The following is a 24,435-nucleotide window of genomic DNA, read 5'->3' as shown; positions in this document are numbered from 1 at the left end:
GACTGTCTGTAACGTTGGCACGTTTCCTTCCAAAACAGTGTGATGGTCAGGTAAGGATGCAAACAAGGAATGCAAGGCAGGAGTTCTGCGATGTCCGGTGTCATGTTTCAGGTCCCTTGGTGTTGCGGACAGTTGCGTTACCATGGTTATTGTGGTTATGCGTCTTGACTGAGCTGGCATTGCTTTAGGTGTGCTTTTACTTTTGCTTATCTTTTCTGGTTCTGTTTTAAAAACTCACCTTTTCCATAAGTTCCAGGTGCTTGTCGAGCTCCCTTGCCTTCTGTTTCCTACAGGAAAGGGTCGTCGTCATGAGCTCCAGCTTCCCACTTCCAGCCTCCCCCCAGCACACTGTAGTCGTTTCCCTCCTGACCTACTTTTACTTGTCTCGGAGGAAGGATTTTTTCGTCTGTTTAAGGTTAACCTCTGCTCTTGATCCTCTCATGTTTTACGTCCTCCGGGACCTCGTTTCTCAGTGAACCGTTCTACCACGTGTATTTACTCCACTCCTTCTTTTTCAGCCTGTAGATGTGGTCGAGGGTCTCACACTAAAAAAGTCCTTAACCATCTGTCCCCTTCGTTGTCCTCTGTCATTTTCCCTTTTCTCGGAACTTCTTGAAAGGCATCCATAGCCGCCGTCCCCTGGTGGCTGTTCCCTATGCCTGCCAACACCTTCGACTTTCTAAATTTTAAATTTCAAACCTACAGAAAAGTGGCAAGAATTTATAATTGACACGCACATACTCCTTACCAAGTTCACTAACTATGAATATTTTGCCACATTTTTTTCTTGTCATTATTGTACCTATTACCACTATTTTTATTTTTGCTGAACCACTTGAGAGTATTGCAGACCTAAGACTCCTAATTTTTCAGCGCTCATCTTTGAAGAGCAAGAACATTCTCTTAGGTAACCAGAAATGATCGAATTCAGAAATTAGAAAATACTGTATTTAATTTAAATTCTGTACTTAAGTTCTGTATTTCAGTATAAAATTTAACACCGACGTGTTGTTATCTAACGTGTGGTCCAAATTCCTATTTTGCTAGTTGTTCCAGTGCTTGCTTTTTCCTCTGCTCCATTTCTTTTCAGTGAATGTGTAATTTGCAAACCAGCATATGGCTCTTCTGTTCTCTCCTTAACCCGTCTGTAGCGTTTGATGCCTTGACCTCCGTCGTCGTGAGACTCCCCCGCTTTGCAGCTGTGGCCCTCCCCGCCCCGGCTTCCTCCCGTGCCTCAGACGCCCTCCCCCCCTCCCCGCACCCCTCTCTCTGCTGAGCCCTCACCCGCTCGCTCTTTCTGCCTCTGCTCCTGCCGTTAGGCCCCCTCTCCCTCCCCGCCTGCCTGCTCTCACCCACCAGCTCTTCTCGGGGGGGCTCTCGCCGGGGCTGCTCCAGCCACCATCTCCACACAGCCACCAGCGTGAGCATCTCAGAACTTTGCTTTTCAGAGTGTTTACCAGTTGCCTTCACTTGGAATAAAATTCACAGCCTACCAGGCTCTGTTGCCCCTGGTTTACCAACTTCCCCGGTGCTGCATTCTCTTTTGCCGCTGCTCTCTGGCCCAGTGCCGCCAATAGAAATGTTACGTGAGCCACACGTTCAATTAAAAAATTTCCAGTACCCACATTAAGAATAATAAAAGCAGTTTAATTTTAATAATATATTTTCTTTAAGTTGATGTACTCGCAATGTTATTCATTTATTTTTAAAAATAAATTTATGTATTTAATTTATTTATTTTTGGCTGCATTGGGTCTTCATTGCTGCACACGGGCTTTCTCTGGTTGTGGTGAGCAGGGGCTACTCTTCGTTGCGGTGCACGGGCTTCTCATTGTGATGGCTTCTCTTGTTGCGGAGCATGGGCTCTAGGCACGTGGGCTCAGTAGTTGTGGCTCATGGGCTCTAGTGCGCAGGCTCAGTAGTTGTGGTGCACGGGCTTAGTTGCTCCATGGCATGTGGGATCTTCCTGGACCAGGGCTTGAACCCATGTCCCCTGCACTGGCAGGCGGATTCTTAACCACTGCGCCACCAGGAAGTCCCTCGAAATGTTATTTTAATAGAGCATTTGACTATCTTGGTGGGGGAAACTAAAGACTGAAGGAAGGTGACTTTGGAGAAGTACAGAGGCAAAGAAGTAGAACTTTCATCCAATTTGAATTCTTGCCTCTTTTCTTGAAGGTCAAATTCCCTATCTCCCTGCAACAGGCAGCATAACGCGGTGGCTAGGAGCGGCTCTGGAGCTGGACTGCCCGGGTTCAGACCTAATTTCCCCTTTTATTAGCTGTGTAACCTTGCGCAAGTTATTTAATTTCTCCATGCTTCAGGCTCTTCAGTAAAATGAGGATGCAGTAGTACTTCTTTGTGGGGTGGTTGTGAAGACGAAGTGAGTTAATATATGCAAGGCCCTCCTTATGTGGTGACAGTTCCGTGTCAGGTCCTGTTCTAAGTGTTTGCTGTTTTTCGTTACCTTGGAATATCATTAAAGTGGTTGGAATTTAAAAAATAAAAAAAGAAACACCGTGTACTTCAGTGCCTCATTTTAGCCTTCTGAGGTTAGCGTCTCCATCTTTCCCCTTAGTTCACTTCGTAGCAACCTACTCAAATCTAATATTCCAAAACGGACCTCTCTCATCGCGGCTCCCGCAATGGTACGAGTTGCTCGTGTCCGGTGATCTAGGTACCATGTTCCCCTTCCTGCCCCAGCATCCAAACTAACAGCAGGTCTAATCTTTCTCCCTCGAAATATATCTGAAGTCTCTCTACTGCCATTCACATAACCACTACTCACTGATCAGCTAATATGTGCCAGACATTCTTCAAGCTTCTGGAGATACAGTCATGACTTTACATTCTAATAGGGGAAAACAAGATAATAGACAAGCAGGTGTTTGTTGGTGTCACGCAGGAAGGGTAATGGGTCTGGAAGTGACGGGAGGGAGCTGGTTCAGAGCTGGTGGTTGGGCAGGGCTTCTCTGTGGAGGTGCGTTCGGACAGAGACTCAGTGAAGGTACGACGAGCAAGCCGTGAAGTACTGGGTGTTAGTAGGAAGCCTTGCAGGCAGAGGGGACTTTAAGGACAAAGGCTTTGCGAAAAGGCAGAGGGGACTTTAAGGACAACGGCTTTGTGAAAAGTACGGTACTTCAGGAAACAGCGTGGGCCGCGGTGGAGTGAGCAAAAGAGAGGCTGTTGGAGGATGAGGCCGAGATACACGGGACCCACAAGGAAGGACCCTGCAGGCCTCCTGGTGCCTTGGCTCTACCCTGGGTATGGGGGCAGAGGTCCGACCAGGCCACTGTCGTCCCTCTCCTAGATCACTGCAGTGGTTTTCTTCTTTCTCTTTTGCTCTCAGCTGTGTTATTCTCCTGCTTTAAACCCTTCAGCTGATTTCCACTACACTCAGGATAAAGTCCAGACTGTGCGGTGGTTTCTGTGTGGTGTGACGTCTGGCCAGTTTCACAGGTCATCTTGGCCCCTCCTCGGCTAAGCCCCTCTGCTTTCCTCACACCAACATTTCTTCAGGGGTTGGAGTGGGCACATTGTTCCTTGCTTCAGGGCCTGCCTTAGCACATGCTGTTCCTTCTGCCTTTTCCCTATTTTTATTTTAAAAATTCCTACTTAATTTTCCTCCCAATTTTTCGTTTTGAAATTTTTTTTAAAATTTATGGCTGTGTTGGGTCTTCGTTTCTGTGCGAAGGCTTTCTCTAGTTGTGGCAAGCGGGGGCCACTCTTCATCGCGGTGCGCGGGCTTTTCACTGTCGCGGCCTCTCTTGTTGCGGAGCACAGGCTCCAGATGCGCAGGCTCAATAATTGTGGCTCATGGGCCCAGTTGCTCCGTGGCATGTGGGATCTTCCCAGACCAGGGCTTGAACCCGTGTCCCCTGCATTGGCAGGCAGATTCTCAACCACTGTGCCACCAGGGAAGCCCTGAAATTTTTTAAACATACAGAAAAGTTGAAAACTAATAACGTATGATGCACATCCGTAAAACTTACCTATGTTTATCAGTTGTTAACGTCTTCCCACAGTTGCTCTGATCGGGCCTCATCTTAAGTCGCCTTCCTTAGGGGCTCCTTTCCTGGTGTCACTCTTCTCGCTCTCTTCGGTTGTTTTAGGTTGGTTTCCTGGCAGCACGTCAGAGAGTTGAGTACTGGCTTACGTGCTTTCTGTCTCTCCCCCTGGACCGTAGGCTCCCCTTTCCCCACGCTATCCTCCCATTGGTGCAGAGCTGGCCGCCTCCCCAGCCCTTGCTGATGGGTGGCTGACAGATACGCGTGGCTGTGCCTGTTCTTTGCAGACGGACACTTCAACCCCGAGGTGGTCAAGTACAGGCAGCTGTGCTTCCGGTCGCAGTACAAACGCTACCTCAGCTCCCAGCAGCAGTACTTCCACCGGCTGCTGAAGCAGATCCTGGCCTCGCGGAGCGTAAGTGCCCCTGGGAGCTGCGTGGGACTCACACCTGGTGACCCAAAGGGGCAGATCAGGGGCAAGAGCAAAAGATACCACTGAGGAAGGAAGCTGCCCATCAAGCCCCGACACGACCAAGTGCATCCTTCCTTCTTATGATACGTTTTAAGATGTATCCTGATTTCAGATACGTTAGAACAGGAACAGAAGAAGGATACATCTTAAAATTGATGAAATATTGTAGCTTCTGTATTTACCCAGAAAAAGAGGTAGCTTTCAGATCCATGGTGGGTCGTGCAGGAGAACCAGCTTGCCCTCAAGTTCATGTTTGGATGCCTGATGGGTGCCAGGCTCAGCGGCTCTGGGTCTGGACCAGCCTTGGGATGCCTTGGGGCAGAGTAGTTCTGGCTCTTAGTGGTCCTTTAAGCTTCGGTATGGAGATACTTCGGTGTCGGGCGTAAGTATTCATTCTCGATGGAGCAGCGCAGCGCTCAGATTGGGGGTTTTCCATCATAATCAGCACAGGCCCCTTTGATTTGGAAGGAGGGAACCGAGCTTGCTAACAAAGAAGAGAAGAACGTGTAGACTCGGGGAGCGTGGCAGGACAAGCTGTGGCTGAGGCCGTGCCCCCATCCCATCCGATCTCTCCCAGGACCTGCTGGAGATGGCCCGGCGGAGCGGTCCCGCCCTCCCCTCCCGGCAGAAGCGCCCCTCACCGTCCCGCACCCCCGAGGAGCGGGAGTGGCGCACCCAGCAGCGCTACTTGAAGGTCCTGCGGGAAGTGAAGGAGGAGTGCGGGGACTCGGCCCTGTCGTCGGACGAGGAGGGTATGTGTCCTCCGTGCCCCACACCGTCTGTGTCTCATCGGTCCACAGCTGCAGCTGCTTGTCTGGTTGGAGGCCGTGGTAGCCATTTCCCCGCGAGGAGGCCGTCCCTGTGGTTTGTCTGGGCGCGTGGTGATGCTCAGAGCCGTTGGGTGGCTGTGACTGCACACCTCGCCGCCCTTGGCGCTCAGGCGCACGCGGGGCCCTCCCAGCAGGCGCGCTGGTCCAGTCGGCTGCTCGAGAGAACCACTCTCCCCGCAGGAGAGTAATAGTGACTGTGACCTCTGCAGTGTGACCCGCCGCTGTTGAAGTCTGTCCTCCCGGAAGAGCCTTTGCACTGACTCAAGTGCCGCAGTCCGTCTGGGGAAGGGTCAGGAAGGAATGGTGGAGCCTGGCCTCCCTCTTGTTGGCTTAGCCTTCTTGAGCCCAAGGAGCCACTTACCCAGTCTCCCCTGCTGGAGTCCGCAGGCAGGTTGGATTTACAAGAAAACTTTTCTTTTGCAGATCTCAGCTCGTGGCTCCCGAGCTCTCCAGCGCGCTCTCCTAGCCCTGCGGTGCCCCTCAGGGTGGTGCCCACGCTTTCCACCACGGACATGAAGACTGCAGGTGAGTGGGGCTCTGGGCGTGGGTCTGAGGACTGCCTCGGGGTGGGAGACTGGGTTCTGCCTGCCTGGAAAGCAGAGCGGTGTTCCTTAGAATGAGGAGACCTGGGGAAGGTTTTGTGTAGCTCCACTTTTCCGCAGGTAGGTAGGCCAGCTGGCCTTCTGTCCTTTGTTTTGAAAATTTCTCTTAGGAGCTGATCAGCTGGCATTTTGGCCTCAAGAAAGCAGAATCTTAAAATAACAATATCGGGACTTCCCTGGTGGTCCAGTGGTTAAGACTCCATGCTTCCACTGCAGGGGGCTCGGGTTCGGTCCCTGGTTGGGGAACTAAGATGCTGCCTGGCGCAGCCAAAAAACAAACAAAAACAACAACCAAAAAAAACCCCCAAAATAATACTAAGGGATAATTCAATAATAGAACAAAAGGGGTAACCAGAGCCACAGCAGTTTCTTGGCATGTCTGTGAAATTAGAGACTATTTTTAGTTGGGATAGGAGTCAAAGAAGAATGTTAAGAAACTTCTAGGTGTTCTAGGAGCAGCTGAGTACCGAGGTCGTTGTTATTGATGAGTGTACAGAAAAGCTGCAGAGTAGAGCCTGTGACTGTTTCAGGATTGTTGGTGCTTGTAGTACACAGGTCAGAAGGGAAACACAGAAAGTATCTCACTTTCCAGTATTACAAGTGACCAGAAAGATGTGAATTTGAGCGTTGTGGAAGTGAATGACCGTCCATGTGGTTTGGTTCCTTTTCTCTCAGATAAAATAGAACTGGGGGACAGTGACCTGAAATTAATGCTAAAGAAGCACCATGAGAAGCGGAAACACCAACCAGTAAGATTGGAGGGGGTGGTCAGTAGGTTTTCAGTCTGATTCCCCGGATCAGCTGTCCTGGGATGATACAGGCAGTCACTACGTTATTAGTCCCTTTTCCGTATCCTTGTTAGGGGACAGGAGCAGCATGGGAGGGCCAGTAACACTAAAGATGTGCAGAGAAGACAGATGCTTTGACTTTATAAGGCACGCTTACCGCCGTGTCTGATCCAGTCTTTAGGACGACACTGCTGTGTGAATCCTTTCGTCCGTTTAGCAGGGCTTGGAGAGCCCAGGGAGCTTGTCTGACGCCCGACGGCCAGTAAGTGGCAGAGCCAAGCGCTCAGAGCCTGTGCTTTTCCCACGTTTTACATTTCTGTTCCTCTGCTCCACCAAATCGAGGTAACGCTGAGCCAGAGATCATGGTGGAGGAAGGAAAGGCAGTTCATCAAGGCAGAGTGGTGAGATGGGAAGAGTCTCATGTTGGGGTTAGAACTGAGTTCTGTCTCTGTCTTTTCCAGTTACTATGATGTTGGGCAAATCCCTTAACTTCTCTGAATCCTGTTTTCAGTCTTTGTAAAATACCACTTAACAAGACTGAAGAGCATATAAGATAAGGAACGCAAAAGAGCTTTATAAACTAAATGCCACACGTGAAGGGTTGGAACTTGGTTCTCCCCTACCCCATTATGAAGAGCAATAGTTTTTATCTCTGTACGTTTTAAATTCAACACAAGTACCTCAAGTACACGTAACCTCTAGTTTTATCTGTAAATTGGGAAAATCAACAGTTTTAGCTCCTCTTTTGGACCTCCATAACAAATCTCTGAATATCACGTCTAGGATCACCCAGACCTTTTGACGGGGGACCTGACTCTCAATGACATCATGACTCGAGTAAATGCCGGCAGGAAGGGCTCTCTAGCAGGTAAGTGACGTCCTCTGTAGGTGGCCATCGACTGTGGTGTTAGATTACGCAGGCCTCTCTATGTATTGCAAAAGAAAAGGAAACCACAGCGTCCTTCTTGCTGATAGCCTTTATATCGTTACTGCTTCTTATGGATTTGTAGGTGGAGAGTGAATATAAAATCAGTACAACAGATCATTGACTCTTTAAAGCACTCATTGAGTTTGGTTTAAAAAAAAAAAACAAAACGAAACTATATGTCTTACTACTGAGACTTTTCTTTGTTTTTCTGGTGGGCCTTGGGAAAATAATATACTCCTGATAAGACTCCTCATTTCCTGATGTAGAAAATGCAGTTCTGTGACTTGAGTTGCTTTTTTTCCCCAGCACTATATGACTTGGCTGTCCTTAAAAAAAAGGTTAAGGAAAAAGAGGAAAGGAAGAAGAAGAAAATAAAAATGATCAAATCAGAGGCAGAGGATCTGGCGGAACCCCTAAGTGGTACTGAAGGGCTCCCACCCCTCTCACAGGCACCGTCTCCACTGGCCATACCCGCTATCAAGGAGGAGTAAGTGAGCAGCGGGGGTCGTGGCTCAGGGCTGTCCCCAGAACTGGTGCTTCTTGAGAGCCCTAGGTCCCAGGGGTCCTGCTGGGGAACGTGTATGGTGTGGGCTTTCACTGAGCTTTTTTATGACGGCTAGGAGGCTTGGAGGATCTAAAGCAACCTAGGCATGTGTTCTTGGTCTTTTTGGTGGTTTTTTTTTTTTTTTTTTTAATTTGTTTATTTTTGGCTGCGTTGGGTCTTCGTTGTTGCACACGGGCTTTCTCTAGTTGCAGCGAGCGGGGGCTACTCTTCATTGCGGTGCACGGGCTTCTCATTGCAGTGGCTTCTCTTGTTGCGGAGCACGGGCTCTAGGTGCGCAGGCTTCAGTAGTTGTGGCGTACGGGCTCAGTAGTTGTGGCTTGCGGGCTCTAGAGTGCAGGCTCAGTAGCTGTGGCACACGGGCTTAGTTGCTCCATGGCATGTGGGATCTTCCGGGACCAGGGCTTGAACCCGTGTCCCCTGCATTGGCAGGCGGATTCTTAACCACTGCGCCACCAGGGAAGCCCTTTTTGGTGGTTCTTATATTTTTCTTCCCTCATTAGGCCTCTCGAAGACCTCAAGCCTTGCCTTGGAATCAATGAAATATCTTCCAGCTTCTTCTCTCTTCTCTTGGAGATCTTGTTGCTGGAGGGGCAGGCTAGCCTTCCTATGGTAAGAGTTCTGGAAAAGCCAAGTGTGTAGCAGTTTCATATTGTAGAAATCTTCAGCTCTGGGTTCCCCGCGAAGCTCCATAGCTGACTTGCTTTGTGACTTGAGCAGACTGGACAGACATAGCCAGCTCGTTCTGGCACAGCCTTGAAATCGCTGGCGTGGAATAGAAATCTAACCGGATTCTGCCTTTATTCTCCTTCAGCTAGAGGAGCGAGTTTTGGACTGGCAGTCGTCTCCAGCCAGCTCCCTCAATAGCTGGTTCTCTGCGGCCCCCAACTGGGCAGAGTTGGTGTTACCAGCCCTGCAGTATCTTGCTGGAGAAAGCCGTGGTAAGGTACTTTGTTCTGTAGGGCCCAGTATTTACCCCGCTTTGTCTAATTCTCATAGTAGACTGCAGCTTTACTGGTTACATCTGTTGTGGCTTTGCATGCTGCGATGCCATGCCTTGGAGGTCTCTGCTGTCCTGATACACCATTAACATACAGAAGTTATCTCGGAGCTCAGGGGTGTCAGTTATTCTGAGTTTAGCAATCTCTCTGACCTGTGTAGCTTGTTCATGGGATCCATTTCTTGCAGCTGTACCTTCCAGCTTCTCTCCATTTGTTGGCTTCAAAGAGAAAACCCAGCAGTGGAAGTTGCTTGGTGAGTAACGCACGTCACCTGCCTGTCACAGTAGGTTCTCTTTCTCTCGTTTTCTCCCCTGAGCTTCTTGTGCCTTGCAGTCAGTGTGTGCCAGGAGGCTGTTGAAAAAGGCAACATTAAACCTTATTCTGCTCAGTAAAAGAGTCCTTCAAGAAGTTCTCAGGGTCTGAGTTCACCCCCGTTGGGATTTGGCTGAGGTGACATTGCCCTTCAATTCCGATGCACTCTGGGGCTGGCTGAATTGAAATCTGTGGGGTTTTTTTTTTTTTTACAATAGCACCTACATTTATGTCAACCGTATCTATGGTTTTAGGTTAATTTGTAGTAATATAATTGTTTTTCTTTCCTAAAATGGGTTTTGCTATTGAGGATAATGTGTCGGGCAGCCCTCAGTAAGCTATTTCTAAAGAACAGTTTCTTTTTCTTATAAATTTGTGAAGTCCCACTTACTGCGTAAGTTGTAGTAACATGTACCTGAAATAACTTGGTGATGAGAGGAAGATTCAGTGTTGATTTCCTGTGGAAATGGACAAACCTTTCTCCACTCTGTCCAGTGGTCTATGAAGAGAAACATGGAGAGAAGGTTGTGAAAGTAGTGGATACGTTCATTGCTTACAGTGTGGATTAACCTTCTAGGTGTCACGCACTGTTAGGTGCCGGGGGTGTAATGGTTTGTGAGGGAGGCAGCGTGCTCCCCTCGTGGAGTTTGTTTGGGGAACAAGTACTCATTCGAATGAAATGACAAACTTAGCCATTCTGTAAGGGGAAAGTGCCGGTAGGGGTGGGCGTTTGTAATGAGGCACTGGTGTGGCATGCGTGTGGCGTCCGGGAGGGCCTTCCTGGGGAAGGTCGTTTGAGCAGCGGTCTTAACAACGACTAGGGATGAGCCAGGCAGGCGGAGGGGAGCCGTGTGGGTCAGTGACGCAGGGACGTTCCAGCGGAGGTCACACAGGCCTGCGCAGAGAGGATGTTGCACCTGGGTAGAGAGGATGGATGAATTTGAGAGCTGTAGGTGGTAGAAGCCGGGGGACGTGGTTGTGGATTGGGTGTGGCGAGTGAAGGAGGAGGGCAGTCAGGTGTCACTCCTGCTAGATTTGCACCTGGCGGATGGGGGTCCGTCATCGACGTAGGCAGCTGGGGAGGACGTCCAGGCCTGGGCGAGGGTGAGGCGCGTGAGTGTAGCTGTGCACATGCTGCCTTTGGGGTGTTGAAGTGGACACGTTAAGTAGGCAGTGGGTTTAGAGTCCAGACCCACAGTCAGGGTGGAAAGCTGTGGGCACATGTGCAGTAAGTGCAGTCAAAGGCATGGGGAGAATGAGGAGGAAAGAGGGCCTGGGACTAAGCATTGATAAGCTCCAAGGTGGCGGAGGCTGAGTGGGGACACGGGAGGGGCCGTGACCGCAGAGTCAGGAGGACGCTGTGAGGTCCGAGAGTCAGCAGGTGGGGAGTGGTCGTTAACCTTGTTGTTCCTAAGGTTCAGGAAGGTCAAGCCTGGATTTGTGGACATGGAAGAAGTGATGACTCCCTTGGAGGAGTGATTCCTTAGTGGGGCGACGCCGGTGGCGGGCAGAGGAGAGCCGAGGCCGCTCGTGAGGCTGGCTGCAGCTCTTCCCGCCTGTCCGGCTGGTGGCGGGGAGTCGGCTGGGGGAGGCTGCCCTAATAGGACCAGGTAGTAAGTGTCTCAGGCCTGTGGGCCAGATGCTTTCCGCTGTGGCTGCTCAGCTCTGCCCTGTGCACGGCAGCCGGAGACAGGGTGTAAACAAACGGCCACAAAACTTCGTTTCCAGAAGCGGTTTGCTGACCTTCACGTACACCGCAGAGGTCTGCACGTGCTACCGATCAGGCCCCCTTTCCTGCAGGCAGGAAAACGTTTCCCAGTCCCCCTGGTTAAAGGGACAGTGAGCGTGGACAGCGCTTTCTAGAGGTTTGGCGGCGGAGGGGAGCAGAAGAGGCGGGGCTCGTGGCCAGGAGAGGACTTAAGTGTCGGTGGAGAGGGACAGCAGAGAAGGGGACACCTGTCATAGGGTGGATTCCCGGCGGGGAGGGGCCGGCCTCAGCTGGCGGGAGGCAGCGCATCCGTGCGGGGGTGGAGGAGCCGCCGCGGGGAGGTTGAGGGGGTGGGTCTGTGGCCTTCCTGTGGGAGGCGGGAGGCCTGCGGTGCGCGGGAAGGGCGGTGGAGAAGAGCGGGGCAGCTGCTGTCCAGCGGGCAGGGAGGCCGGCCAGCGCGGGGCTCGCGGGCAGATTGAGGGCCGGTGACGGGGGCTGTTCGCTCATTGGTGGAGGCGTTCTCTGCCTGTCTTGGGGCCTTGTCGCCGGCAGCCGGCAGCTGCCCCAGTGGAGGGTGTGGCTGGTTTAGGACGCGAGCTTTGCTGGACGGAAGTGATGCAGAGACGGAAGAGAGAGGTGTTAGGTATTGCTGTGTTGCTCGGCGTGTCGTTGAAGTGAGGGGCGTGGGCCCTCAGCCGAGTCGGGGGAGTGTGAAGGGAGGGGCTGAGGGGGCAGGAAAGTGGGGTGTCTGGACCAGCAGTGCTGTGGAGTCCAGGTAACGTTTTGGAGGGCGAGGGTAGACAGCGGAGAGGGGAGGGGAAGGGAGGGGAGGCCGCTGCGGCCACAGAGCAGGATGCGGGGTTAGTTGAAGGTTCCCAGTCCTGGCCGTGCGCTGCCGCCAGTTGGGAAGCTTTTTAAAAATGCTGGTACCTGGGCCTTACCCCCAGGGGTTCTGATTAATTGGCTGAGTGGGGCCCGAGCCTTGGCATTTTTAAAAGTTCCCAGGTGATTCTTAGGCGTAGCCAGGGTTGAGAAACTGGATTAGGCATTTTGAAGAGTCCCGTTTTGGGGAATAACAAGGTCCAGTTGTGATAGTGGGAGTGAGAGGCTGGAGTGGGGGGAGGGGGCCAGTGAGGTCACGCGACTGAGGAGTTTGGGGGCTGCTGGACCGTGCGTACGGGTGTCCATGCGGACCCTTCACGGTAATCCAGCAGGGTAAGTGTTTAATCCCTTCCAGCTAATTTCTGCGAGCGGTGTCAGACAGGGGTCCAGTTTCACTCTGCCTGTGGATGTCCAGGCAGAGGGGTGTTCTGTGTACAGGACCATTGCTACAGGTCCAGGTGTAGATACAGCAAGTAAGGAGGAAGTGGCATCCTCAGGTCATATCCTTAGATCATGTTATTACTTTTTGCCTTTTTGTTCTAATAGGCCAGTCGCAAGATAATGAAAAGGAATTAGCTGCACTCTTCCAGCTGTGGCTGGAAACTAAAGACCAGGCCTTCTGTAAGGTATGTTTGTTGAGAACTACCAGCTCTCTCGTGTTGGGCTTCCAGAACCCTGAGTTAGCCAGAATCCTTCAGTCCATTTACCTGTTCCTGCTTTCCTTCTCTCCAGCAAGAAAATGAAGACAGCTCAGACGCCACAACGCCTGTGCCTCGGGTGTGAGTATAGTACCCTAACGGAGGGTGGTGCCCCAAGAAAGCATCATCTAAGTGCTGCCCTGGTTGTGCTGACACATCCGTGTATGTTAGAGCCAGAGTGGGCTTGAGATGCCGGGATCCACTGGTCCTCGTCGGCCTCAGCCTCCCTAAGGCGCGGCACGCTCCCAGCAGTGGAAGTGTTTCCCTGTGAGTCTCTGAGGAGGTGGGACCCACCTGTAGGTGCATGCTCTTCCCCGGTCCCCCCTTCGGTTCCCGCTGGAGAATGGGTCATCCAGCCCATCTTCCTCATTTTACCCACAAAGAAATGGAGGTGTGAGGGTGAGTGACAGGACCCAGGCTGGGATTTAGGTCTCGACCTCGTCCTGAGCCTTTGTATCATCTCATGTGACTGTTTCCAGTCTGTCATGGTCCCTTTTCCCCCCAGCTCTGTGGAGATACAATTGACAAAGCATTGTGTAAGTTTAAGGTGTACGGCGTGTTGATTTTATTTATGTATATATGTAAACACACACACACACATATGTACATATATATATATATATAGTGAAGTGATTACCACAGTAAGGGTAGTTAACCCATCTGTCACCTTACATAATTACCAGTTCTTTTTTTGTAGTGAGAACATTTAAGATCTTTCTTAGCAACATTCAAGTATATGATGCAGTATTTTTTTTTTTTTTCTTTTTTAAACATCTTTATTGAAGTATAATTGCTTCTCAATGGTGTGTTAGTTTCTGCTTTATAACAAAGTGAATCAGCTACAGATATACACACGTTCCCATATCTCCTCCCTCCCACATCTCCCTCCCTCCCACCCTCCCCATCCCACCCCCCCAGGCGGTCACAAAGCACCGTGCTGATATGATGCAGTATTGTTGACTGTAGTCACCATGCTGTTTGTTAGATCCATAGAACTTTCTATAACTTTAACCAGTGTCTCCCCATTTCCCCCATCCCCTGGTAACTACCATTTTAGGCTCTGTTTCTGTGAGTTACGCTTCTTTTAGGTTGCACATGTAAGTGAGATCTTACAGTGTTTGTCTTTCACTGACTTATTTCACTAAGCATAATACCCTCTAGATCCATCCATGTTGTTGCAAATGGCAGAATTTCCTACTTTTTTTAATGACTGAATAACATTCCACTGTGTGTGTGTGTGTGTGTACGTGTACACACACATTTTCTTTATCCATTCATCCACTGATGGACACTTACCTATCACAGTGGTTTCCATGTCTTGGCTCTTGTAAATAATGCAGTGAACATGGGGGTACAGATACCTCTTTGAGATAGTGGTTTCATTTCCTTCGGAAATATTCCCAGAAGTAAGATTGCTGGATCATGTGGTAGTTCTGTTTTCAGTTTTCTGAGGAACGTCCATACTGCTTTCCATAACGGCTGCACCAGTTTGCATTCCCACCATAGTGCACAAGGGTTTCCTTTTCTCTGCATCCTCGCCAACACTTGTTATCTCTTGTCTTTCTGGTAATAGGTACTCTAACGGATGTGAAGTGATATTTCATTGTGGTTTTGATTTGTATTTCCTTGATGATTAGTGATGTTGAGCACCTTTTCGTGTACCTGTTAGTCATTCGTGTATGTTTAGCAAAATGTCTGTTCAGGTCCTTTGCCCGTTTTTTAATTGGATTATTTGGGTATTTTGCTTTTGAGTTGTAGGAGTTCCTTAAATATTTTGGATATTAACCTCTTACACATGTATGATTTGCAAATATTTTCTGCCATTCTGTAGGTTGCCTTTTCATTTTGTTGATGGTTTTCTTTGTATAGAAGCTTTTTTTAAAAAAAATTTATTTATTTTATTTTTGGCTGTGTTGGGTCTTCATTGCTGTGCACGGGCTTTCTCTAGTTGCAGCGAGTGGGGACTACTCTTTGTTGCGGTGCGCAGGCTTCTCATTGCGGTGGCTTCTCTTGTTGCGGAGCACGGGCTCTAGGCACGCGGGCTTCAGTCGTTGTCGCACACAGGCTCAGTGTTGTGGCTTGCGGGTTCTAGAGCGCAGGCTCAGTAGTTGTGGCACATGGGCTTAGCTGCCCCGAGGCATGTGGGATCTTCCCGGACCAGGGCTTGAATCCGTGTCCCCTGCATTGGCAGGTGAATTCTTAACCACTGTGCCACCAGGGAAGGCCCCTGTACAGAAGCTTTTCTTTGAGGTAGTCCTACTTGTTTATTTTTGCTTTTGTTGCTTGTGCTTTTGGTGTCATCTCCAAAAAATCATTGCCAAGATCATTGTGCAGGAGCTTCTTCCCTATATTTTCTTCCAGGAGTTTTAGTTTCAGGTGTTACGTTGAAGTCTAATCCATTTCAAGTTAATTTTTGTGAATAGTTTAAGGTAGCGGTCCAGTTCCATTCTTTTGCTTGTGGTTGTCCAGTTTTCCCAGCATCATTTATTGAAGAGGCTGTTCTTTCCCCATTGAGTATTCTTGGCGCCATTTGCCGAGTATTAGTTGACCATATATGCGGTGGTTTATTTCTTGGCTCTCAATTCTGTCCCACTGCTTTATGTGTCGATTTTTATGAGAGTACCATACTATTTTGATTACTGTAACTTCGTAACATAGTTTGAAATCAGCAAGTGTGATGCTTCCAGCTTTGTTCTTTCTCAGGATGGCTTTGGCTGTTTGGGGTCTTTTGGGGTTCCATACAAATCTTAGGATTGTTTTCTTCTATTTCTGTGAAAAATGTCGTTGGAATTTTCATAGGGACTTCATTAATCGATCGATAACTTTGGGTGATATGGGCATTTTAACAGTATTCTTCCAGTCCTTGAACATAGAGTATCTTTCTTTGTACTGGTGTCTTCTTCAATTTCTTTAATCAAAGTCTTGTAGTTTTCGGTGTAGAGATCTTCCACCTCCTTGGTTAAATGTATTCTAAGTGTTTTATTGCTTTGATGCTGTTGTATAGCTCTTTAGTTAGATTCCTGAACACCAGTACTCAGGACCAACCTGAAAGTGGCAGAACCATTGCCTTACATAATAGAACTCAATTTCTTTTTTTTTTTTGGCTGCACTGCGTGGCTTGTGGGAGCTTAGTTCCCCAACCAGGGATCGAACCCGGGCCCCGACATTGAAAATGCGGAGTCCTAACCACTGAACCACCAGGGAATTCCCTGATCTCAATTTCTTGGTACTTTTGCCTAGGAAGCAGAAGAACCACCCTTGTCATCGTACAAATTTGAAGTCCTTTGTTCCTCTAAAGCTGAATTCTTTGTTGCCTTTAGATTAGGCTTACTTAGCAACAGTACTGAAAACAGTAGGTAAAACACGGCGTCAGTTTCTTTCCCACCTACCCAGTACCTTTCTGGATTTCTAAGAATCAAGTAATTTTGGAAATAACCAACAGGAGCTACTTGGCAGGATCTGGAAAGTGGACTTCTGACCTTTGCAAGATAAGAGCACTCACTAATGGACAGCACTCGTGTTGCAAAGGGCATGGTTCTGGGTGCTGGAGAGGGGGCGATGGACCCAGTGGTTCTGGGTGCTGGAGAGGGGGCGATGGACCACTAGTGGTTCTGGGTCCTGGAGAGGGGGCGATGGACCCAGTGGTTCTGGGTGCTGGAGAGGGGGCGATGGACCACTAGTGGTTCTGGGTCCTGGAGAGGGGGCAATGGACCCAGTGGTTCTGGGTGCTGGAGAAGGGGCGATGGACCCATTGGTTCTGGGTGCTGGAGAGGGGGCGATGGACCCATTGGTTCTGGGTGCTGGAGAGGGGGCGATGGACCCAGTGGTTCTGGGTGCTGGAGAGGGGGCGATGGACCCAGTGGTTCTGGGTGCTGGAGAGGGGGCGATGGACCCAGTGGTTCTGGGTGCTGGAGAGGGGGCGATGGACCCAGTGGTTCTGGGTGCTGGAGAGGGGGCGATGGACCCAGTGGTTCTGGGTGCTGGAGAGGGGGCGATGGACCCAGTGGTTCTGGGTGCTGGAGAGGGGGCGATGGACCCAGTGGTTCTGGGTGCTGGAGAGGGGGCGATGGACCCAGTGGTTCTGGGTGCTGGAGAGGGGGCGATGGACCCAGTGGTTCTGGGTGCTGGAGAAGGGGTGATGGACCCAAAGGTCTTTGTGTTCCAGAAGAACTGACTATGTGGTGCGGCCCAGCACGGGAGAGGAGAAGCGAGTTTTTCAGGAGCAGGTAAGAAAAAGCTGGAACCCAGTGTTAATCTCTGTATCTGTGAGGCCATGAGGTGAGAAGCTCTGAGCGTGACTGTCCTTGAGTCCAAATTCTTGGAAGCAGCTCATACTCTTAACCTTGCTATTCCGTGGGTTGGGATTGCTTTTGGGGGGCAGAGATGGTGTGAGGAAGGGAATGAAAAATGTTCTGATGGTTTTTCTTCTAGATACAAAACAACACATTTACCTCTTGATCTGTTTGCTAGTGACTGGCTTTTGGGGACCATCCTTTTCCCACTGTGGTCGGCTCAGTGTTCCTAGTGGAATAGCCTGTTTGCTTTTTGCTTTAGTTTCTCCGGGCCGACCCCTTCCTGTACGGGGTGACTAGAGAGAGCCCCCGTGACTGACTCAGGAGCCTCGTCCCTTCTCTTGGCAGGAGCGTTACCGGTACAGCCAGCCCCACAAGGCATTCACCTTTCGCATGCATGGCTTCGAGTCTGTGGTGGGGCCTGTGAAGGGCGTGTTCGACAAGGAGACGTCGCTCAACAAGGCACGGGAACACTCCCTGCTGCGCTCCGACCGGCCCGCCTACGTCACCATCTTGTCCCTGGGTGCGTGCCTCCGTCTGCTGTTCCCCCCGCCCCCATTGCAAAGGCTGGAGGGTCAGCGTAGCTTCAGGAGGCTTTGCAGTTTGGGATGCGGAAGGAGGGATTCTGCCCCAGAGATCTGCACAGAATCCGTGTTTCCTTCCTGGGGTCTGGGCTCATGTTTGCCTTCCTTCAGGAACTGTTCACAGGCTGCTAGACAGTTAGCTTAGGTGTCGGAATTTGCTTCCTCCAGACTAGGATTCCTTCAAAGGTGAGGTTTTTAACCTTTTTTATGCCACAGGTCGCTGGCAGTCTGGTAAACTCTGGACCCCTTCTCAGAATTAAGTTTTTAAATGCCTAAAATAAGATGCACAGAGTTACAAAAGAAACCAGTCATACTGAAATTGTTATCAGAATATTAAAACAGATTTATGGTGCAGAAATGTACGTTTTTATTACGATATTAAATGACAAGATCTAGTGGCAGGTCTTATAACTCCTCTAATTCCCAGCTAGTGATGAGTGGAAATGATATTTTGGGTTGTCCGCAGCAGCTGTGCTGTGATAAGAAAACGTCTGATTTCCATTACAGCATCACGGCACTGCCATTATATGGTTGGCAACATATGCCAACAAAGGTTATGCCAACCTTGGTTCACAATGGAAGGAAATGCTGAATTTCAGTTAGTTGTAACTTTTTTCTGCCTGAGTTCCTGGACGCACTGAACTCTCAGGTGTCCTGGGTCTTCAGCCTTGGCTGAAAGTGTGAAGGGTGTGGAAGAAGCTGCCCGCAGAGGGCCGTGTCCATGTGCTGCTGGTCAGCAGTGGGGGACAGCTCCCCCGGGGAGCCCCGCAGAGGGCCATGTCCACCTGCTGCTGGTCAGCAGTGGGGGACAGCTCCCCCGGGAGCCCTGCAGAGGGCCGTGTCCACGTGCTGCTGGTCAGCAGTGGAGGGGCAGCTCCCCCGGGAGCCCCGCAGAGGGCCGTGTCCACGTGCTGCTGGTCAGCAGTGGGGGACAGCTCCCCCGGGAGCCCCGCAGAGGGCCGTGTCCATGTGCTGCTGGTCAGCATTGGGGGGCAGCTCCCCCGGGAGCCCTGCAGAGGGCCGTGTCCACGTGCTGCTGGTCAGCAGTTGGGCAGCTCCCCCGGGAGCCCCGCAGAGGACCGTGTCCACGTGCTGCTGGTCAGCAGTGGGGGGGGGGGCAGCTCCCCTGGGAGCCCCGCTGACGCTCGGACTTTGCTGTTTCTGGTGTCAGTTCGCGACGCGGCGGCCCGGCTGCCCAATGGGGAGGGCACGCGGGCGGAGATCTGCGAGCTGCTCAAGGACTCCCAGTTCCTGGCTCCAGACGTCACTAGCACTCAGGTAGGAGGGTAAGGGCTGCTCGTGTTTTGTTCCAGGATGGATTTAAGGGAGCTTACAAGGAGACACAAGAGAATAACGTAAAATAAAAAAAACTGACGGGGATTCCCTGGTGGTCCAGTGGTTAGGACTCAGCGCTTTCACTGCTGAGGGTCCAGGTTCAGTCCCTGATTGGAGACCTAAGATCCTGCAAGCCATGCGGCGCAGCCAAAAAAAAAAAAAATGGAGAGGAAAGGAGGCCGTCTTGAGAAAGGTGAGCGGTGCTGCCGCTCGACCTTGCCATTGGCGAGGCTCTCCTTCTCTCAGCTCACCATGTTCGGGGCACAGCACCTCCATCTCTCGGGACTTGTAGTTTCTTGTTCTGCCGAGTGATGGGGTGAGCCATTGGGAGGTAGGATCTGTGTGTTGGCTGTGCCTCTCACCCAGGGATTTTCCCCGAGTCTGAGCCTGCGTGGTCCTTCCTCCTCTTTGTCCTGGGTCTCAGGTGAATACAGTGGTGAGTGGTGCCCTGGATCGGCTGCATTATGAGAAGGACCCATGTGTGAAGTACGACATCGGACGGAAGTTGTGGATCTACCTGCATCGGGACCGGAGCGAGGAAGAGTTCGGTGTGTGTGCCCGGCCAGCTGAGGGCTGCCTCTGCCCTCCTGCCCCAGCTCCACTCTTCTTCTCACTGGCATGCGGGCAGGACAGAGCTGTGGAGGCGGGTTAGCGCCCTGGCTCTCGGTGAGACCGCCCTCCATACTGTGCTGAGGTTAAGCTGTTGCTGAAGCTTCCCACTCTTGTCCACAGAGCGGATCCACCAGGCCCAAGCAGCTGCAGCTAAAGCCAGGAAAGCCCTTCAGCAAAAACCCAAGCCCCCATCCAAGGTGGTAAGTGACCCCGCGGGATGGCGGCGGAGGGGCTGTGGCGTCCCCGCGGGCCTTGCTCACACCCGCGTCCGTGCGCACCCCGTCCTTGTGCAGAAGTCCAGCAGCAAGGAGGGTTCGGTGAAGGTCCTCGGCGCTGGCCCTTCCGAGCAGAGCCAGCTGAGCCTCAGCGACTCCAGCATGCCCCCCACCCCGGTCACGCCTGTGACCCCCACCACTCCTGCTCTGCCCGCCACGCCCATCTCCCCCCCGCCCGTGCCGTCAGTGAACAAAAGTGGCCCCACGACTGTCTCGGAACCGGTGAAGTCCACTTCGGGGTGAGCGCTTCCATTTCCTCTCCAGCTTTCTCCCTCCAGGGTTCTTTTGAATCCGTGTCCTAAGTTGTCTGCTGTGTTTCCCCGTGTGTTCCTTACAGTGTTCTTCTCGTGTCTTCGCCGACGATGCCGCAGCTGGGAACCATGCTCTCCCCGGCGTCCAGCCACACTCCACCGAGTTCTCAGGCTGCCGCCCGTGTCGTGAGCCACTCTGGCTCGGCTGGACTCCCCCAGGTGCGGGTGGTGGCCCAGCCCAGCCTTCCTGCGGTGACTCAGTCGGCGGGGCCGGCACCGACGCTGCCGCAGTTGACAGCAGGACCGCAGATTCGCGTACCGGCCACGGCCGTGCAGACCAAAGGCGGGCCCCAGGTAAGGAGGGCCGGGGCCCAGGGGCCGGGGTGATGAGTCTGCCAGGCAGTCTGGGTCAGGACCCAGGACCCAGATTACTGTGCTGACGATGATGTTTATCACAACAGCTCATTTAATGTTCAAAGCCTGGTAAGCAAGTTGTAAGTTGTGTTTTATTGAATACGTGTCGGGAATTAGAATGTTGGGAAGTTTAGCGATTTACGCAGGATTGTGACATCAGGACCCTGGTAGATAGAGGTGCGATGTAAATCCAGGCCTGTGATTCTAGGTCTCAGCCTCCTTCCCTCGTGCCTCTAGCCTTAGCCAGGCCACTAACTGCTGTGCTTTAGACAAGGGTCTCCTGCCTCAGGTCCCTCTGCTGTAAAAGGGGTATAACGTTTGCCCTCAGTGTGTAGGGGTGAAATGAGATACTAAATGAGAAAGTATTTCTGAAAGTTAAGATGTTCTCCCTAAGGATAAGAACTCCACACTGTTCATTTTAGAGGGTAGTGCGCCCTTGGCATTGTTGGATTAGAAGCCCTCTTACAGGAACGCTTCCTGGGTGGTGACAGGTGGAGACCCCTCCACGTGGTGGTCTGCGGCTTAGTGTCTAATTAAGCTCTTGCCCTCCTGCCCTGAACTAGACAGTAATGGCCACCGTTCCAGTCAAAGCTCAGACTGCGGCGGCCACCGTGCAGCGGCCGGGACCGGGGCCAGCGGGGCTCACAGTGACAAGTCTCCCTGCCGCAGCCAACCCTGCGAGCAAGCCGGCCACCAGTTCTCCTGGGGGCTCCGCTCCGAGCACCCCCGCGGCTGCCGTCATTCAGAATGTCACAGGACAGAACATTATCAAGCAGGTAGGTGCACGGCTGTCCGGGTGGGTCTGGCTCCTTTGTCCAGAATCAAAGGATAGTTGGAGATCTTAGTGGCTTGTGACCTTTGATCCTTAGTTCGTAGGTATTTCAAGCGTGAGTTTCCAGCAAGGGCAGTGCAAGCTTGGTAGATGCCAAAGAGGTTTGTGGTTTTTTTTCCTGTTTCTTTCCATGTAATTCAGCATTTAGTAGCTGAGTTTCTTGATTTGGAGTAGACTCTTCGTGAATTTACTTAGCTAAAACCCTATAGAATAACTTGAATGTCATTCCCATAACACCTCAGGGCAGGCACTTTTGTTATCCCTATTTTACTGTTGAAATGGAACCACTAATGATGAAGTAACGTTATTTTTTTCATCAGATGTTTATTGGGTGCTTTTTGTGTGCCGGCCACTGTGCAGAGTGTTGGGGGCTGAGTCTGTGCATCACCCAGACCAGGCCCCTGCCTTCCTGAGGCTCCTAGTGTCATAGAGAAGACCTCTCTGGGGAGAAGGCTTGTGAGAGCGGTGAGCGAGGCTGGAGAGTGTGCCGAACCGTGTTTGTCCGGGGTCAAGCATCCCAGGCGTGGGAACAGCACGTGAAAAGGCCTCGAGTTGGGAACGCTTGAGGAACGGCAGGAAGGCTGTTGGAGGCTCGTGAGCAAGTGCGCAGGTGTTAGAAGGCGAGGTTGCCAGTGGTTAAGTCACGTCAGACTTTGCTTTTACTTTAAATGTGATGGGAGCCATCGAAAGATTGTGAGCCAGGATGACTTGATCTAGTTTACATTTAAAGAAATCTAAAGTCCATTCCACTGCTTTTGCGTGTCATGGACTCTAGGGGCCAAGGGTGGAAGCAGGGAAGCCAGGTGGGAGGGAGTTGCAGCCGTGCAGGTGGGCGGTGGGCCGGGCTTCGAGCAAGGGCCTGGCGACAGAGCAGTGTGATTTCCTGGTGGTTTGAGGACGGGGTCAGGAATGACGCTGTGGCTCTTGGCTTGAGTGACTGGGTGGGCGGTACTGTCGTTCACTGAGACAGAAGGAAACACTGTGGTGTGGAGACTGAGACAGGCTGAGAGGAAAGTGTGCTCACGAAGTCGGTAGCAGCACCAGGCGTGTGAAGGGCAGTGAGACGAGGCCTGAGAAGTGACCGCTCAGTGGAGGTGGATAGTGAGTGAACTCGACTGATGGCATGAGTGGTCCAGTAGAGGGGGGACGGCTCGTGAGACACAGAGCCCCCCGCCTAGAAGGACCGCACCTGTTGCACGTGGACATTGGCCGTAGGTAGGAGTTGGTGTGGGAACCCGGGAAGCCTGGCCCTGGGGCTCATGCCCTTTAGTGCCGGGCCCTGCTGCTGCCTCAAAGTGGAGGTCGGCACAACAGTGAGGCATTTCTGAGACTGTAGGGGAAATGCGAGTGTGTGTTATAATATTTACAGGTGATTACGAGGGGATGATAGGGGATTACGTTTACATTTAGAAGTCCTCTTCTAGGTTAGAGACATGTAGAAGTCCAGTCGGCCCTCTCTTTCCTTGGGTTCCACCTCCACGGATTCAACCAACCACTGACTGAATTTTGGTTTTGAACCCGCAGGTACGGAGGGCCGAATGTCCTGTGCCATTTTATGTCAGGGACTTGAGCAGCTTGGATACCCAGGGACAAATGTGTTGATCAGCAGAATGATATTTATTGGTTTACTTTAAAATATTCCAGCTCCTCCCTCCCCCCACCCCGGCTCCCTGAAGAGTGGGGAAAGATAGATAAAATTGGCCAAGTGTTGACTTGTGAAATTGCGTGATGGGTACATGGATTTGTTAGACTGTTTTCTGCTTTGGCGAATGAATGTCTTCCATTTTTCAAAATAGAGAGTTAGAAAAATACATGAGGCCCACATTCCCCGCAGTGGAGGTTCCCCCAGTCACGCTCCGGGGGAACGTGGAGGCTCAGCCTCGCGAACGCCTCTGTCAGCGCTCTCCTTCCCCTCCAGGTGGCCATCACCGGGCAGCTTGGCGTGAAGCCCCAGACGGGCAGCAGCATCCCACTCACAGCCACTAACTTCCGCATCCAGGGCAAGGACGTGCTGCGGCTACCGCCCTCCTCCATCACCACGGACGCCAAAGGCCAGACTGTTCTGCGCATCACTCCAGACATGATGGCCACGTTGGCCAAGTCCCAGGTCACCACAGTCAAACTGACCCAGGACCTCTTTGGGACAGGTAGCGGCCCCTCGGGCAAAGGCATCTCCGCTACCTTACACGTCACTTCCAACCCGGTCCACGCAGCTGACAGCCCTGCCAAGGCCAGTGCAGCCAGTGCCCCCTCATCCACTCCACCAGGGACCACCGTGGTCAAAGTGACTCCCGACCTCAAGCCGACAGAAGCCTCGAGTTCAGCTTTTCGCTTGATGCCGGCGCTTGGCGTGAGTGTGGCTGACCAGAAGGGGAAAAGCACTGTGGCCTCGTCTGAAGCCAAACCAGCCGCCACCATCCGCATCGTGCAGGGCCTGGGGGTGATGCCCCCCAAAGCGGGCCAGACCATCACCGTCGCTGCCCATGCCAAGCAAGGGCCCTCCGTGGCCAGTGGGTCCGGAACTGTCCATACGTCCGCGGTGTCCTTGCCCAGTGTGAATGCTGCCGTGTCCAAGACTGTGGCCGTGGCTTCTGGGGCCGCCAGCACGCCCATCAGCATCGGGACGGGAGCCCCTGCCGTGCGGCAGGTCCCCGTCAGCACCACGGTTGTTTCCACGTCCCAGGCTGTGAGTAACATTGGTGGTGGAGACCAGCCCTTCTGCTTGGGAAACTTCTCTTGTTGGGAGTGCAGACTAGAAGCCCTGTCTGTCTCCTCCTTTGACCCAAACAGGCTTATTTACTAAAATACTTGCCTGTTTAATTCTGAGACAAATTTACGAAAGTGTAGCACGGGCATACATTCTCGTAAAAGTAAAACAGTGCAGGGGATATACGTATGCATATAGCTGATTCACTTTGTTATACAGCAGAAACTAGCACAAGGTTGTAAAGCAACTCTACTCCAATAAAGATGTTATAAGAAAAAAAGAAAAGTAAAACAGTGCAGAGGTACACGGAGTAAGTATGAAGTTCCTCTCATCACCTCTGATT

General features: G+C 51.7%; 1 protein-coding gene across 6 annotated transcripts in view; it reads left to right on the top strand.

The window, feature by feature from the left end:
- NFRKB (nuclear factor related to kappaB binding protein) overlaps positions 1–24,435 on the top strand; it is a 35,144-nt gene that overhangs the window by 6,171 nt on the left and 4,538 nt on the right. For 5 of the 6 annotated variants that reach the window (XM_057552569.1, XM_057552574.1, XM_057552570.1 and 2 more), the window contains 20 exons: positions 4,295–4,422; positions 5,057–5,231; positions 5,733–5,834; positions 6,587–6,660; positions 7,483–7,567; positions 7,934–8,114; positions 8,693–8,801; positions 9,004–9,130; positions 9,378–9,443; positions 12,639–12,718; positions 12,825–12,871; positions 16,956–17,016; positions 17,431–17,605; positions 18,838–18,944; positions 19,426–19,549; positions 19,734–19,813; positions 19,907–20,127; positions 20,226–20,493; positions 21,117–21,329; positions 23,304–24,071. In XM_057552569.1, the coding sequence (XP_057408552.1) occupies positions 4,295–4,422; positions 5,057–5,231; positions 5,733–5,834; positions 6,587–6,660; positions 7,483–7,567; positions 7,934–8,114; positions 8,693–8,801; positions 9,004–9,130; positions 9,378–9,443; positions 12,639–12,718; positions 12,825–12,871; positions 16,956–17,016; positions 17,431–17,605; positions 18,838–18,944; positions 19,426–19,549; positions 19,734–19,813; positions 19,907–20,127; positions 20,226–20,493; positions 21,117–21,329; positions 23,304–24,071 (3,191 nt within the window). The remainder of the gene's footprint in view (positions 1–4,294; positions 4,423–5,056; positions 5,232–5,732; positions 5,835–6,586; positions 6,661–7,482; positions 7,568–7,933; positions 8,115–8,692; positions 8,802–9,003; positions 9,131–9,377; positions 9,444–12,638; positions 12,719–12,824; positions 12,872–16,955; positions 17,017–17,430; positions 17,606–18,837; positions 18,945–19,425; positions 19,550–19,733; positions 19,814–19,906; positions 20,128–20,225; positions 20,494–21,116; positions 21,330–23,303; positions 24,072–24,435) is intronic. The other variant, XM_057552575.1, reaches the window with a different exon arrangement.

This window comes from Balaenoptera acutorostrata, chromosome 9, assembly GCF_949987535.1.
Source record: "Balaenoptera acutorostrata chromosome 9, mBalAcu1.1, whole genome shotgun sequence".
Classification (NCBI taxonomy): Eukaryota; Metazoa; Chordata; class Mammalia; order Artiodactyla; family Balaenopteridae; genus Balaenoptera; species Balaenoptera acutorostrata.
This window is presented reverse-complemented; position numbering and strand designations above follow the sequence as displayed.